At 42.0% G+C, this 17168-nt stretch overlaps 1 protein-coding gene across 2 annotated transcripts; it reads left to right on the top strand.

The window, feature by feature from the left end:
- Positions 1-191: 191 nt before the first annotated feature.
- Positions 192-16547, top strand: CUNH5orf22 (chromosome unknown C5orf22 homolog). Of its 2 annotated transcripts, none has more exons than XM_023702371.1 (9): positions 192-348; positions 1472-1617; positions 4141-4290; positions 6694-7051; positions 9047-9109; positions 9350-9471; positions 11903-11969; positions 14302-14441; positions 16203-16547. In XM_023702371.1, the coding sequence occupies exons 1-9, from the start codon at positions 268-270 to the stop codon at positions 16333-16335; spliced, it is 1260 nt and encodes a 419-aa protein (XP_023558139.1). In that variant the 5' UTR covers positions 192-267; the 3' UTR covers positions 16336-16547. The 2 variants fall into 2 exon arrangements, with proteins under 2 accessions (XP_023558139.1, XP_004642349.1); XM_004642292.2 differs by having other exon boundaries at positions 6694-7129.
- Positions 16548-17168: the final 621 nt, after the last annotated feature.

The following is a 17168-nucleotide window of genomic DNA, read 5'->3' as shown; positions in this document are numbered from 1 at the left end:
AGAAGCCGACGTGAGAAAGCTGCGGCTCAAGGAGGGAAAACTCTCCAGCTCGCTGCACCGCCTACTATGCGGTGATTGGTTTATCAGTAAGAGTGATGAACATGCGGACCAATCGTCTACTCAGACACCCTTGAGCCCGCCCCCTCTTCCTAGTCCTCCAATCCGGAAGCGCAACCGGGTGAGCTGGTGTTTCCGCCGCGAGACGGTTGCGGGGTGGCTCGGCTCCTGGCATTCCCGTTTGGCCGCGGGGCTCCCCGGACGCCAGGCATGGGCGACACCACGGGACCGTGCGCCTGCCTGCGGCGCTACCCCGAGCTCCCGGTGTGGGTAGTGGAGGATCACCAGGAGGTGAGCGGGCTGATCGGCCTGGGGCAGAGTCGCTCCCCGGAGCCCAGTGGTGTCCTTGGCCTGAGAGTGACGCTGCTTCCCGCGTCCCGGCCTCTCCCGCTCTGCCCTGCTGTTTCAGAGAGAGGCTGATGCCGAGAACCGAGCTCGCGTACCCGACACGGGACGGAACTCGTAGGATCGTGTGTGTGTTGTGTGACTGTCGGCCTGTAACCCGAGCGCGCCGGAGGCCGAGGCAGGACCATCCTGTCCCGAGTTCGAGACCACCCTGGAATATACAGTGAGCCCTTACAAAGACAGAAGAAAAACAAGAGGGGGCAGAAATTGCTAACACTAAAAGACATTTCCATTTCGTGACCGTGCTGCTCTATAGTAGTCCAACCGATGTCTTCATCTAGATTTCTGGAAGCCAACCAAGGAGACCCGTAGATCTGAGAAATTTGTTTAAAAATGTTATTCATAGACCGTGCAAGTTTTCTGGATATAAAAAAAGAGGCTAGGAGTGTACCTCAGGGCAATCTCCTTGCCTGCACCACACTATATATATATATATATATATATATATATACATATTTTTTTTTTTTTTTTAAGGGAAGATTTACTGGTGGAGAAAGTGAAGAAAAGAGAAAGTTGGGTTTTCAGGGCCCTAGACTTGGTGGCTATGGGCATAAGAGAAGGCCAAAGTGTTGGTTAGGTGGGAGTTTCAAGTTCGGTATTAATTAATCCTACAACTCTAGAGGATACACGGTGAGAAAAACTGCCTACCCCAGCACTGCCACCCTAAAGATACTGGGAAAACCCCAAGATCCAGGGTGCCGAAAACATAGTTAGTGCTAGAATGGGCGTTAACCAGCAGTTGGCTCTTGAGCCTAGTCCCGGTGTACCTTCCCACATAAGCTATTGGATTTGAGATGGGGCCAGATATTAGAGATCAAACTGGAATTTCTGAGGAAAAAAGAAAGGTCATTTGAACCATCTGTAATAAGCCAACTTTATATTTTTCCACTGTTAACAATTTGATGCGCTTCAAATTATGTGCAGCTGTGTTCAGTGTTATTCCTCTGTGCGTGAGTGTGCTCACGATCCCAGTGCCAGTTCTGAATCTGCACATGTGTCTCTTCTACAGGTTCTGCCTTTCATATATCGAGCCATAGGATCAAAGCATCTTCCTGCCAGTGATATAAGTGTATTGCACTTCGACTCCCATCCAGACCTCCTTATACCTGTGAATATGCCAGCAGACACCGTGTTTGATAAGGAAACTCTTTTTGGGTAGCGTGATCTTTGCTAATAATCTTTTACGTTGTCTTAGTGCCTTTTCTCTTGTTACTGACACAAGATACTGGACACCCAAAGTTAAAGGGGGAGAGGTTCATGTAGCTCACAGTTTGGGGGGGTTCAGTCCATAAGCAGCTGGCCCCAAGGCAGGGTGGCGCAGGGCTCAGGGGCACCAGTGCATGGCAGACAGCAAAAGTGGCAAGGGAAGGAGGAAGACAAGCCTCTTTCTGCCCCTTCTATTGTATCCAGCCTGCTGGGGTCAGGGAGGGGCCAATCCAATCAGTCAGCTTATCTAGCAGTCACCCACCCTTAATCCCAGGATGCTTAATCTGGGCATTGCATTCCAAATGAATCACACACTAGATTCAGGCCCCTGCAAAACAAATTCTAGGACTGAATTTGGCTTTGAGGGGAACAACTAGGCACAAACCATATGTTTGAAAGACAGTTTGGAGACAGTTTGGAGTATACTCCAAACTGTTACGGGAAATAGACTTTACTAAACCCTTAGGTTTGACTTTTGCTTGCCTTTTTTTCTTTTTTTTTTTTTTTTTTTTTTTTTTTTTTTGCAGAACCGGGGATTGAACTCAGACCCTTGCGTTTGCCAGGGAAGCGCTAATTCCACTGAGCCATCTCCCCAGCCCCTTTTTTTCATTTTATTTAGAACAACTTACAACAAACATTTTCTTAAAGAGCCAGATGGTAAATATTTGAAAAGACTTTGCTAGTGTTCTGAGAAAGTTCTTCCTTCTTTGCTCTATTAAAGTCTGAATACTGCGATGTAAGAAAATGTGCCCTATTGATGTGACAGTTAAGTAATTGTATGAGCAACACAGCTTAATTCGTGTGTCCTTTTTTTAAGTATTGAGACCCTCCTCTCAGTAGATTTTTGGGTTACAAATCCTCTTGACTTTTAGTTACAGAGAATCATAGGGATGGAACTGAGATTGGAAATTACTACACCACCCTTCAGGAAAGATGATGTCTAATCTATCGTTCATTATGATATACTGGTCTCTTTTTCTATAATATGGTTCCCTGAAACTCTATCTGTCCTTCACGGATACATATCACATTTTTGTATTTTTAGGGAAGGGTCTACAGTGTATGCAGGGTCTCACTACTAGATCAGACTCATAGTGATCTGCCTGTTTACAGCCTCCCAAGAGCTTGTCCTTACTTTTATATCTGGAAGTTTTATATTTTACAAATTGAAAAAAAAAAATGAAGTAGATATGCATTGTATATTGACATAAAAGATATCATTTATGAAAAATAAATATATTTTCCATAACAAAAAATATTTAAGTGCCGAGCATGATGGCACACTTGTAATCCCAGCACTCAGGAAGCTGAGGCAGGAGGATCACCATGGCTTTGAACCAGCCTGGCCTGCGTAGGGCGGTCAAGGCTGCCTGCACTACATAGCAAGATAAGCGAGAAGAGCGGCATCGCGGGTTTCTTTAATATTTTTCGTTATAAAAGACAGCTGGGTTTCTTGTATCTGTTTTTACATTCAGTCTGTCACCACGTTTTGGCTCAACTTTATGATGAAAATTCAGGCTCTCATAGACATGTTGTTAAGAAAGAGAATTGCCATAAACTTTTCACATAAACATTTGGTGATAGTGCACTGACACTTGACAGGCAGTAGTTCCTTAAAACCGTCCTGGAGGGGCCGGGGAGATGGCTCAGTGGAATAAGCACTTCCCTGGCAAGCGCAAGGGCCTGAGTTCAATGCCTGGTCCACCAAAAGAAACCCTTCTTGGCATGTACCCCCTGACAATGCAGCCTCCGGGCTAAATAACAGTACTTTATGGACCGCAGCTATGTTCACTCTTTTTCTTTTTTGCTGGAGACTGAACCTTGGCCCCTTGCACTGAGCTACATCTCCAGCCTTGTTTTGATTATTAAGCCCAGTTTGGCCAAGTTGCTAAATGGCGTAGGCTGGGCCTCAGCTTGCCATCTTCCTCAGCGTCCCGGAGTGCTGGGATTACAAGCGCTGCCCCGCCTGACTTTGACCATTCCTTTCTTCAAGAAAATTATGTTTGGTTTATAATTGAAACACAGGTCCTTTGGGGAGGCAACCGTTGTAGCTCAGGATGTGTAGAAGTGCCTTCTGTGCACGTGTCTTTTGCCTCACAAAATATTTAGTAATACGTGCTCATGGTTGAGCATTAACAAAATCAGGGGCGGTCTTTGGTGAAGCCAGCTGCTGCTGCTGCTGCTGCTTTTTCTTTTCACCGGTCCTGCCTAAAGAAAAATAACAGTGGCTACAAATTTGTGCTGTTGTGTTGATTGCTCTTAGGCCATCAACTTGGCAGAACAAATACCAATACAATGAAAAAGAGAAATAATAACTCAGTATATTTAAGAAAGTAGTTTTAACCTAGTGGTCATCCTGAAGAAGTTTTGGGAACCTTGCCCAGCTCCATACTCTGGATCTTAAAACTGTAGATGAAATGACAGTTGAGAAAATATGCTCTCATTTTAATGTTTCTTCTCTTTCTTTTTTAGAGAATTAAGTATTGAAAATTGGATTATGCCTGCGGTTTATGCCGGCCACTTTTCTCACATAATCTGGCTTCATCCCACATGGGCGCAGCAAATCAGAGAGGGCAAGCACCATTTTTTAGTAGGCAAAGATACTTCTACCACAACCATCAGGTAATTTCCTTGTATCTGGACGTGTGAAGGATCTGAATGCTTGTCTCTTACTTTGGATTCCTATAACAACTTCCTAACATTCTCTGTCTACAAAAGGGTCAGGCCAGCAGGATAGCTCAGTGGTCTCAAGTGTCTGCTTAGGCCAGCTTAGGCTAGCATGCAGGGGCCACAGTTCAGGCCCCTGCACCACTTGCCACGCCAGCCCCACCCCCAGAGCGGGCTGAGCTGACCACCAAAAAAAAAGAGTTGGATTAAACCATCACCCTCCAAAATACAGTGTGTCAAGTTTAACATTAGGAATGAGAAAACAAAATTATGTTACTTTGGTTCTTTTTTTAATAAATTCAGCAGCTAAATAAGTAGATTATAGGTTCTAATGTTATTAATAAGATTAGTTTTAGGTAACTACTTAGTATGAAATTACAAGTCCTCTTAACTTGAGTTACATGTACATTTTGGTTGCTTAAGCTATTTAACTGATATATCGCGATACTACAGCAGTTTATTAAACATCTATGTGTGCTTTCTAAACTCTTCCGATGGGATGAATGTAAGCATTGTAATCAGCTCACTCGACTTGAAAAACAGTAGGACGAAATGACGATACATCGAAAGTGAGAAGCAGTCTTATGGAAAACGATGCTTCTTATTTCTGCATGAACATAAATTTGGCAGTACGTGCTCTTATTTGTGGGAATGACTTCATTGTGATATGAAAGTTGCATATGCTTACGTAATTTGAAAGAAGAAGTTGTCAGTAATTTGAAAGAAGAAGTTGTCAAATACTGCTTGTAATACTGGTCCGTGTGAAAGCATAGATTTTGTAACAGAGTGGGCCAAATTTAAAATGCAAAATCAAATACTTTCGCCTGATTTGACACAGCATTGAAACCCTAGACAGTAATATTCAGCGTACGTTGATTACCTCATCATTTTAGTTCATCCCTTAAGTAAAAGCGTATGAAAGAAACATCACCTGTGTACAGTCAGAGGTTACATGGTGTGTGGATGAACAGGATCAAAGGCAAACCTCTGTTACTACAAAGAACATAAATTTAGACTGGGGATAAAGCATTTATCTTTCTTAGGATGGGACAGCTTTTAATAAGCTTGAACATTAGTTTTATTATTGCATGTGTGTGTGTGTGTGTGTGTGTGTGTGTGTGTGTATGTCTCTGTGTGTCTTTTTGAGACAGGGTCTTGCTATACAGCTCAAGCTGGCCTTTAGCTCACTTTGTAGCCCAGGCTAGTCTCAACTCACAACAGTCCTCCTGTAAACCTATTTTTTATACTATTATATGTGGTAGGTGTGGGCAGGTGAGAAGTGAATACTGTGATTTTTGCTTGCTAAGGGTACATCTCTGGGAGAAGTATACTGGACTGGACTGCTGTAAGTGTTTACCCAGGCACAGTGTAGTTGAAGTGCCAAGAACATGCCTCTGGGTGTGGAATCAGAAGCTCCCCCGGGCATGCTGGCATTTCCACGGGCCTGGGTGCTGGGGGGCAAAGGAAGAAGGGTCGTCTGAGGCAGGGATTTGAGGGTGACAGAGAGAGGGAGACAGGGACAGGTGGTGAGGGGGAGAAGGGGAAAGACAGAAAGAAAGATACCGATCTGCAGCTCTATGGAATGAACGCATGCTCCAAGTGCGTGGATAGTTTTATGTTGCTTTTCATATTGAAAATATCATGGTTGCATAGAATTTCACAAAGCTTTGAATGTCAGAAGGAGCTTCTCTTAGGGGACAGTATTTCCACTCATAAATTTTCTCTTACATGATTCCAGTTAAAGATTCAGCTGGTATGAAAGAAACCAAAGTAGCACTTGCCTATGCAGAGGGGTTTGTTTCTTTCTGAATTTAGAGCGTACCACACACAGTTTGGGGCTATGTGGACATTCCACAGTTTGGGAAACTTGCTTCTGTGCGCATGTCCCACTATGTGGAGGGTCCTCCTGGTCAGGGTACCTTGCCCTGCTGTGTGTGCTGCCAAGCAGCACAGAGCAAGAAGCAAGGCTCCAGCCATTGTGCGTCCATTCCAAGCCACTGGCCCGCATTTGCTCAAGTGGCCATCGGTGGGCTGTGCATTGAACTCCTCCCCTGGGCAGCCAAGCACCCAGCCAAGGATGGGGAGAATGGTATTAAACAATCATTTATAAAGGGGCTGGCCGAATAGCTTAGCAGATTAAAGCACCTGCAAGCGTAGGGGCCTGGGGCTCAATCCCTGGACCTGCTGTCCTGGCCCCGCCCCTGGGGCGCACTGAGATGGCAGTTGAGACTGGGTGTGGCAGCGCATTCCTGTAATCACAGCTCTTGGGAGGCTGTAAGCAGGTGCCCTGAACACCCTGTAGACCCTTCCCTAAAAATACAAAAAAATAAAATAAAATATTTTTTCCCTCTGATCCAGGGTCACAAGTACAGATCACTACTTCCTAAGTGATGGTCTCTTTGTACCTGAAGACCAGCTAGAGAATCAAAAGCCACTACAGTTGGATGTAATTATGGTGAAGCCTCATGAGTTTGGTGCCTGTCAAGAAGAAAGTGCTGCCGTGTCTTCTGCAAAGAAGCCCAAACTAGCGCCAAAAGATTCGGAAAACGCTGCCGCCGCTCACTGTGACTCTTGCTCAGGACACCTGGAGAAGGACGTGGGGACCCAGAGCCCGGGCCGAGCTTGCGGAGAGCCGTCCTGTTCTTGCTTTTGTTCTGCCAAAAGTCAGCAGTGCCAAACTACAGCCTGCACCCAGCAGATTCTGGAAATTCTGAAGGAAGGCAATGCGTTTGTTTTAGATATTGACTTAGATTTTTTTTCAGTCAAAAATCCCTTCAAAGAAATGTTCACTCAGGTAGATGCTATTTTTTAAAGCAGATCTTGAGACTTGTGTGTCATTTCTGTAGAGCACAGGAAACTTTCTGCAGATAGCAAGAGAGTAATTAGTGTAGGCTTTGGAGGCTATACTCCACCCCATATTCTTCTTTTTAATCTTTTTTAAAAGTGTAGACAGTTTGAGCCTCCTAATTCCAAAATCTAAAATATTTGAAACTTCAGCATCTTAGAGAAAGAGAGAGAGCTCAGTGGACTAAGTGCCTACCTAGGCAAGTGCAGGGGGACTGGGATTCGATTCCTGGCACCACATGCCGTGCCAACCCCAGCCCCGGGCACGCGGAACTGGCCACTGTTGCCTATAATCCCAGCACTGGGGAGGCTGAAGACAGGAGAAGCACTACAAGACTGAGCTGCGTAGTGCGACCCTGTACCAAATACATTTATTTATGTATCTGTGTGTGTGTGTATCTAGTACAGGGTCTCACTACACAGACGGCACTCACCATGAGCTTCCTGTTTTCAGCCTCCCAAGCGCTGGGATTATAGGCGCATGCCACCACGCCCATTTTCAGTCACCATCTCAGGGAGGGTGAGGCCAGCATGGCACACCAGGGATCGAGCCCCAGTCCCTGCTGCTACCTAATCATGTGCTTTAGTCCACTGAGCTGTCTGGCCAGCCCACCAAATAAATTTTTTAAAAAAGAAAATTCAACATCTTTTGAGAATCCAAATGAAATGCACTAGTTAAGTCTATCCAAAGCAGTCCAAAATTCAAAAATCTCCAAATTCTAGCTGGGTGTAGTAGCACATTGTAAACCAGTGCTCTGGGAGGCTGAGACAGGACAATCACAAATTTGAACACAGCCTTAGCAGCTTAAGCTACTTAATGAGACCCTGTCTCAAATTTTAAAAAGAGCTGAGCACTCAGCATAATGCAAAGGCTCTATGTTTACTCCCCGATACCACACACACAAAAAGAAAATCCAAAAATCATAAATACTTTTGGTCTGAAGCATTTTGAATAAAGGACACTTAGTCTTCACTATACTTTAGAATTTAGTAGGTATGTTTTTAATATGATAAAGAGAGTAGAAAATTCTATTATATCTATTATTATAAACTGTGATCTTGGGAAAGTTACTTACCTTTTGACCTGCAGTTTTCTAAGTAGGAACTAGGAATAATATCATGCCTGGCTGGCTGAAAGGATAGCTCAGTGGTAGGGTACTTGCCTAGCAAGCACAAGGCCCTGGGTTTGATCCCTGACACTGAAAAACAGTAACACCCAGCTGTTAGGATTGTTAGGATTGGTAAAGCACTGAAAATGGTGCTAAACAGTGTGGTTAGTAAGTTTCAGTTCTTAGATATGACTTCTCCCTAGTAGTCGCGTTAAGTCAGGCTGTTTGGGCCAAGCGCATTCACCTGCGTAGTGAAACTCGTTGTGCCAGACAAGGGGAGGGGTGATCCCAGAGTCTGGGTGTAGCAGGCACCTTCCTTTGTGTAGAACCTCCTAACAGGTTTTGTCGTTGGCAGTGCACTTCCAGTAATATCTTTGTTCTATTTTTCTTTCATTGCTGGAAAAATGGCAGCACCAGGAAAGCTGCTTTATCATCAAAGACATGTACACCTCCTGTACCTGTGAAGTTTATTGAGATCCTAGAGTATGTCCATCTTCCTGATGGGTGTCATTGTCATCTCATGATCCACAGCTGCCTAGTCTTCTGTAGTCACTATATATTTTATCATGGCCGACTGGGTAAGCGTTGCCCTGAAGAGGTTCCTTGTACTCTGGAAGTCTAGTTTATAGGTTGCTGATTCTCCCAACCAAACCATTGAATAGTTCTCTGAGATGCTCAGTTTCTGTCACAGGCAAATCTGCCTTTCACTTAAATGCATCACTTGAGAAAAAGTTAACCTTCAATGTCTTGTTTTCTAGGAGGAATACAAAATCTTACAAGAGCTCTACCAGTTTAAAAAGCCTGCTAGCAACCTAAGTGAGGTACCCACCATCCATTTCTTTTGGATTTTGTGCATTTATTACTTGTCTAATAATGTCTCATAATTTATTAGTGTCACCTTACAAGAATACCCAAATTGTGTGTGTGCACGTGTGCATTTATGTTTATTGATCTAGCCCGTCTCTATGAAAATAATGTGTTGAAGATTCTTATTATACTAAGATTTCACTTATTTTTTGGAAGGATAACTGTATATTCTCAGCTTTTCAATGTGTTTAAAGGAAGATTTGGTAGATGTTGTCGATGTTCGGATTCGTCAGCTAGAAGACCTGGAAGCAGCCTTTGCTGACTTGTGCGATGGCGATGACGAAGACACTGTGCAGAGCTGGGCCTCGAAGCTGGGGTAAGGCCAAGGCGTTGGCTCCAGGCCTACTGATTTTCTGTCCTAAATAGCTTCCTACATTTGTAGACAAGTTGCTTTTTTAAAATGAATACTTAGCCAGCCTTGGTGACACATGCATTGGGAAACTGAGGCAGAGGAATCGCAAGTGAAAAGCCCAGGCTGGACAGCTTAACAACCTAGCAAGGCCCTGTCCCAAAATAAAAAGAGCCGGGGCATAGCACAGTAGCGCAGTGGGAAGACTCTGGGTTCAGTCCCCGTCCCCCCGTACTATTTTATTTCAACCCAGATTCACCAATAGTAGCACTTATTGAGTGTTTTCAGTGTGGTCCGTAAGGACTTTCCTTGTGTTGTGTCATTGCCTTCCTTGTAACAACCTCTGGATAGATTCATTTTACAGATAAGGAAATAAGGTGCAGGGTTTAAGCACAGTTCCCGAAGGTGCCCTGTCAGCAGCCTGCTCTTCGGTTGTTGCGCCAGAGCTGACCCTAAGCGTGTTACGCTGGGCCATGTGGAACACTACCGATGAGTGCCTGCGTACTCGGTGGTCTAAGCAGAGTAAGAAAGAAAAATAACTGTTAACCCATCAACAGAGACATAAATTACTTGACAATAAATTGCAACAGAGAAACTGGCCTCCCTTAAGAGTAGCTCAGTGAAGAAGTTGTAAACGTTTGAGGTAGTGGCAATACAGACCAATTACCCTGATCTGGTTGTTGCATGCTGTTTACATGAATAGAAGTACTACATTGTATGCGCCAAATAGGTTCGGTTATGTGTCAGGTTAAAAAAAAAGAATAGCCCAGCTATAAGTAGGTGAGTTTATCTTCAATCTGTTCGTGATGTGAAAGAAGATTTGAAGGCCAGATTCTTCATCTGATCACTTATGTCAACGCGATTCTCATATTGTCAGCATTACTTTGGAAATGTGGAAAGTCTTTGGAACCTGGCATGAAAGAATATACTTTTCCCTAAAATGTCTTACAGACCTGGGGATGTAGCTTAGTGACAGCACTTACTTGCCTAGTATGTGCAAGGTCCTAAGTTCAACCCCTAGCACCACAGAAATAAACAAATAAAATGTCTTATAAACTAGACCAAAACACTACAAGCCATTAGACAAAAATTTTATCCTTATGCACACAGAAAGCCTGGATTTATTTTAAAATTAGTCAGCCACACACTGAGGTGAACAATTTTTTGTAAGATATCAGTTGTATTACAGCGTACGCTGGGAACTTAGAATCATAGTGTGTTCTGGTCAGAATATGAACAACCCCTTAGGTTTGTCACATGATGCTTATTAAAACTAACTCATCAGTGACCTGGTCATGGTTGCACATGCCTTTAATCCCACCAGTCTGGGATAAGAGGAGCATAGCAAGTTTGTGCCGGCCCTGGGAAACTTAGCAAGACTCTGTCTCAAAGTTTAAAACTTGAGGACAGAGAGGATACAGTTCAGTGTTAAGGTCCTGGTTTCAATGCCCCATGCTAGGAAAAATAATAATAACTTACCGGTTCTCTAGAAGCATATGGAAACTGGGATAGTGGCTGCCTCTGGAGAGAGGAGTCTGGACTAAGAGAGAAGGTGGATGAGCCCAAGACACCTGAGCTACGCGTGTGTGTTGCCTACTCGGCAGACTCACTGGTATTTTTAAAATAATTCAGAGACATTTCTGAACTGTAAATATTACAAAGCTTTTATTGTCATAAGGAAAGCTGTGCTGTAGAAAAATCATTCATAACAGTTTAATCACATTCCTAAATACACAAAGCATATTGTCCGTGGTGGGCAGTAAGTGGTAATTGGTAAGTACTGATCAGACACTTTAACATCAGTTGATGCCTTTTCAGCATAGGGAGTTAACTCTAAAAATTTGTGCTTTTTAAAATAATGTTGGCAGAAGAAGGTAGAGAAATAAATTACAAGAAGTGAGTCCTAGAAATACTGAAGAGTTAAAGAGTATCAGAAAGAACTGTAGGTACCTTGGAATCTGGGCTGTAGGACACCCAGAGGTCCCCTCCCCTGAAGCCCACTGTGGCAGCCCTGCCCTGCTGTGGACACAGAGGTGCAAGGAGACTGGCTGACCTGTGAGGAAGAGGAGCAGCCACGGAAATGTGGGGAACACATAGGGAACATTTATTCCTTGTTTTTTGTGGTTGTTTTTTTGTTTTGTTTTGTTTTGTTTTTTTTGCGGAACCAGGGATTGAACTCAGGCCCTTGCGCTTGCCAGGGAAGCGCTTATTCCACTGAGCCATCTCCCCGGCCCCTATTCATTGTATTTTAAGATGATATTCAAGCAGCTTTATCTTTCATTCCTAAATACACAAAGCGTATTGTCCATGGTGGGCGGGAAGTGTAATAATCATTTGCTACTGTAGTTTTAGTTGGTGTGGTTGTGCTGTCTAATGTAGTGGGTCGGCTTTTTTCCAGAATGGAATCACTAGTTCCACTTGTTCAGAGTTTGAAAAAACGGATGGAAGTGCCAGACTATGAAATGGTAAATATTGATATTGAAGTATAAAACTGATCCTTTTAAGGGCAATTTTTTGAGTATAGCAGTTTGCTTTTGTTAAAATAGTTCATTTTTATTTGTGTTCCCAAAGTCTAAATTAATTACTAACAAAAGAAATAAGTGAAAAAATAGCACAGTTTTTAGAAACCACAATACTAGGAAAGTTTTCTAGGAAAAGCATTCTTTTCTCAATTTTATGTACGATGCAAAAATAGTTACTGTTTTTTAATTTTGTTGATAGAAGTTCTGTTCACCAAAGAATAAGTCCAGAATTTCTAAAGCTGTTCATTTCTTGATTCCAATCTTTACTCCCTTTGTCTTTTCCTCTTTCTTCAAAAATTTCTGATTATAAAAACCAAAAAAGAAAAATGAGAAAGCTGTGGCCACTACATTTTGAGTGTGTCACCTCTTTTTTCAACAGTGATCTGAATCTTGTAGACAAAGACTTTAAATGATACTTTTTTTTCTTTTTAGATCACTGTATAGTCTGAAGCTTTTTGTTTTCCATTTTACCCGTACTTCAGATGCAAAAACTGGTGCTTAGAAGTTCAAGTGACTTTTCTCAATTTTATGTAAATTTTTCAGATTTTTAATCCAAGAGCTGGGACCCAGATAATCCCAGACCCACTCTTGTTTAAGGATTGTAAAGGTGAGGGTTGAAAGACACCCAGCGTTGGGAAATGCTTTGAGTTCAGATGATATTATCAAATATATTTCCAGGCGAGTGTGCCTTAGTCTTTACGTCTAGAACTTTTTGTCATTGGACGGTCTGTGTAGTGTTACCAGAGAAAGGGATAACAAAGCTTCAGTCAGAGGTGACATGATTTGATTCTAGCTGAATGCTTAGGACACTTGGGTGGTTTGATTATTTCGGGGAACAAACTTAGAATCCGCCATTTTACACATAGACTGATCACTACTGACTAAATTATTGATGAATATCTAAAGTCACCAATAAAACAGATCAGTGTGTTTTCCTTATTTTGCTCTCATATGCTGTAGGCAAAATTATGACTTGTTCGAGCTCTCACTGTCGATGTGTTAAAGCTGATATTGCAGGTAGCAGCCTGTGAACCTTATTTGTAGCTTTCAGGAATATTGAATGCTAAGACTAAGCATCATTGTTTACCGTTATTTAAAACACAGATACTAGCAATGTATGATTATTCATAAAGGATATACAAAAAGACAGTATGTTGAATAAAGTAGAAGATTCTCTTCTCTCTTTTTTTATACTAATTTTATTGAGAAAGAAGTAGCAATGAGACAATTTCAAATCAGGTTAGTAGGACAGTTACAATAACACATTGTATATTGTTGTCTTTGTAGTAGTTATTCACTGTACAAGATGCAGATATGATCTCTTGTCCAAACACTATAGTTCAAAACTTTGTTCTCATTGAACAAAGAGAGAGTAGTTGTATATCTATGCTAAATATTTTGTATATACAGATATATATATATTTTTTCACTACAAAATGGTCCATTTATATCCCCCTTTTTTGTTTACTTTTGTCAGAGAAGGTATTCCAAAAAAGGTAATAAATGAATACAAGAGACAAGAAAAAAATATCATGGGACTATCCTGCTACAATGTTGTATATGGTTAGATTTCTATTTTTATTTTTTTTTTCACATTCTGTACAGATTTAAAGTTTAGCATATCAACAATTGATGGGAAATACTTGTTCCATGTTATGTTTAAGGCATTTGATATTCAGACAGATAACTGATGTTAAGCTCAATAGCCTGTTTTAGGGTAATAATATCATTAAGCTTTTCTTCCAAAGGGTTAACAACTTAAATTTAGACCAAAAAAAAAAAAATTAGAGAAAAAGAAGGGCTACAAGGATAGCCAACATTATGGTCCTAGCCCTTCAAGGTCAGTGAGAAGATTCTCTTCTCAATGCTCTGAAGATAGTATTAGGTACATATATTTTAAAAGCAAATAAAATAACATGATGAAAGAAAAAATGAAAATATTGCAGTTTTATATCAACTTTGAAACTCTTAAGTGAAATATATAATTTTGTCAGAAAATTTGAATGACTTAAAAGACAGAGAATCTAAGTAAACCCATAACCAAAACGTCATAAAGTATTAATGCTAGAAAAGTAGGTCCAAACAACTATGTAGGCCAGTTCTACCACAACTTCAGAAAGCAGGTTAACTTCTGTGACTTAGAAACTGTCAAAGATAAAATCAATCCCATTCCATTAAAAAATTACAAGATTTGTCAGCAGAGCCTTTGCTGATGAAAGAATCTTTCAAAATCAATCAAGTCTTACAATATACTTTTTAATTGCCTTATTTTCAGGTCCACCAGGCTGGTCTAACCTGTGATTATTCAGAACTTCCTCACCACATCAGCACAGACCAAGAAATTGAGAATCTCATTCAGTCTGTGTATTATTTACTAAGAAAATTACCCAAACCTACTCTTGTGACCATCGCAAGGTGAGTGTGGTGTCTGCATTCTGGTCTCTAGAACCTCTGAATACATTGTCTTGTATGGCAGTAGGGAATCCTGCGGTGAACCAGAGGGTTCTGAGCTGAGGTGATCTGGATGGGCCCTGTATTATCGCAACAGCCCTAAAAAGAGGGAGGCAGGAAGGTCAGAACTGGAGAGAGTGCGCGTGCGCACACACACACACACGTGAAAGGTGCTGCACTGCTGGGTTGGAAGATGAGAAATAGGGCCACAAGCTAGAGAATACTGGCAGCTGCTAGGAGCTCAGAAGGGCAGAAACAGATTCTCCCTACAGGAAAGTGCCACGTTACATTCCCGTCTTAAGTGTCACTCAACACGGCAGGCACAAATGCAGACAGACGCTTTTATGAGTTACATCACCCAAGTACCACAAACCACACTGCCATAATGACATGATTTTTCCAATTCCTAAACAAACTTTTAGTAAAGATATAGACTTAAAAATGCAGTCTTTCCTCAAGTCAGAGTAATTACACTCCTGGAAAATGTAGTTCATATTTAATCCGTTGTATTTTTAATCCATTTTGAAAATGCTCTGTTAATATGTACAGATGTTAAGCTCTAAGCTTGGTAGTTAGAAACCAATTTCTCACATTTGTGAATATTTCATGATCTTTGAAAAGTTGGCAGGACACAGGACAGTGATTTGTACTCAGTTCTTTTTCATGTTAGAGGCCTAGCACCCAACCCTCTTGTCCTGGTCACTTGACTGTCAGCAGCATTCATCGAAAAATTATAACAGAAATGTCCCCGCCTGGTTGGGGTGTGCCTCAGTGAGCAATCATATGTATATGTTTCAGAATTTGATAATCTAACACATTCTGTATCGTTTATTTATTGTGTCTTAATGTTTCACCTTAAACCATAGAAGTAACCTAATCACCAGAGAATACAGTGAGTTTGCCAGAGGTCTTATAGATTATTTCTTGAAGTCAGAGATACTTGTTTGAAGGACAAGGCTACTGTCTAGTTCCAGTTTCTTCAGAAAGCTTTCTGTGGCTCCTCCCAGCTATCCACAATGGCTTTTGGTCTCATGACATTGGGCTCACACATTCGCTTCATCTGGCCTGCCAGTGGCAGTGGTATTTTAAGGGCCCAGGGCAAGTCGAGTTGAACTAGTGAGATCTAGAGGACTCCTGAGGTGCAGATTCTGCCTGCCCACTTGCCTCTTTTTCTCCTCATGCAGCCTAGGAAGCAATCCCAACACATTACATCCTGCCTTTTAGTTTTGATCAAGCCGCGGATCCTTTATATTTGTGTAGTTGACAAATTATTGTAGAAGTAGGAAAGCCTACTTTCCTACTTCAGTTGGAAAGCCCTACTCCTGCACACAGCTGACAGAATAAGGAGGCTTCCTGGCCACTAAGCTCCTAGGCACCCATATTCTCCAGTGACGCTCCCTCAGGGAGAGGTAGCGCTGTAGCAATTAAGCACAATCCACTGCATTTCAGACCTATCCCCTCACTAGCTAGGTAACCTTGCATGAGTGAATCGCTTTGGTTTAGATTTCTTTGAAGACATTGTACCTATTTTACAGAGTTGGTGAGAAAATTCAAAACTAAGTCATATAAAACACATAACATGGAGTAAGCATTTAGTAGCTTTCTACTATTATTCCAGAATTCAACCCCCCTGCATTTTGTATTCACATTCCCATCAGCCCATGCAGGCTTTTCCTTTTTGCTCAGATTATCCTGTTTAACATGTGTGCTTTCTCTTGCTTCCAGGTCCAGTCTGGATGACTACTGTCCTTCTGATCAAGTTGACACCATTCAAGAAAAGGTCCTTAAAGTCCTGCACTCCCTCTATGGGGCTCTGGACACTCACCTGGTGTATTCAGCAGAGTCTGTCCCAGCTTGAAGCAGACAAAACGCTAGAATTGTATTATATCTTGCTGTAATTACCAGGTTTTCATTAACTGGTTTGTACATGAGTCTTCCAGAGAACACTTTTATGCTAGCTTTCAGTTGAAATCTTGAAGAAATTTTGAATCTCCAAAAACCATCTTGTTGGATAATGGCGGTTTTTTTGTTTTACATCAAGTCTGCTAATTCCAGTTGACAGAATTGTTACTTAACTTTCTTATCATTGTCTTTATTTTTGTGAGGGTTTTTGTCTCCCCTTTCCCTGTAGGTCAATTGGACTGCAAGATTCATTCATGTGTTTATTTATTCATTCCTCTAACTCACATATTAAGTACTTATGCGTGCCAGACATTATTACCTGTGCTCCGTGTGTGGTGATGAATAGGGTGAACAAAGCCCAGCCCTCCTGGGAGAGAGCCATGAGGAACGAATTATGGGTGATAAGCAGTGTGGCAAAGAAGGAAAAGGCAGCGCCCAGCGTGCCTCAGGCATGCCCTTGGTGCTCAGTGCACCTGGCATTACAGGAAGGAAATTTCTCAAAAGTTGCTATCAAAAAAATCTTATTTATGCATAAAAATGTTATAAGAAATCTACCTTTTTGAGACAGTCTCACCACGCAGATCAGCATAGACTTGAACTCACTGTGCACCCCAGGCTGCTTTGAGCTTGAGGCGATCCTTCTACCTGCCTAGCCTCCCAGGGTGCTGGGATTATAGGCTTGAGCCACCATGCCCCACTTCCAGTAACACGTTTACAGGATTAAAGAAAGAGACCTGGTTAAGTAAATGTGAGTGGCTCAGTGCCTGTTCTCATTGCCGAGACAGGACA

Source organism: Octodon degus, unplaced genomic scaffold, assembly GCF_000260255.1.
Source record: "Octodon degus isolate 3935 unplaced genomic scaffold, OctDeg1.0 scaffold00149, whole genome shotgun sequence".
NCBI lineage: Eukaryota > Metazoa > Chordata > Mammalia > Rodentia > Octodontidae > Octodon > Octodon degus.
Note: the sequence above shows the minus strand (reverse complement) of the source record. Positions and strands in the feature narration are given on the sequence as shown.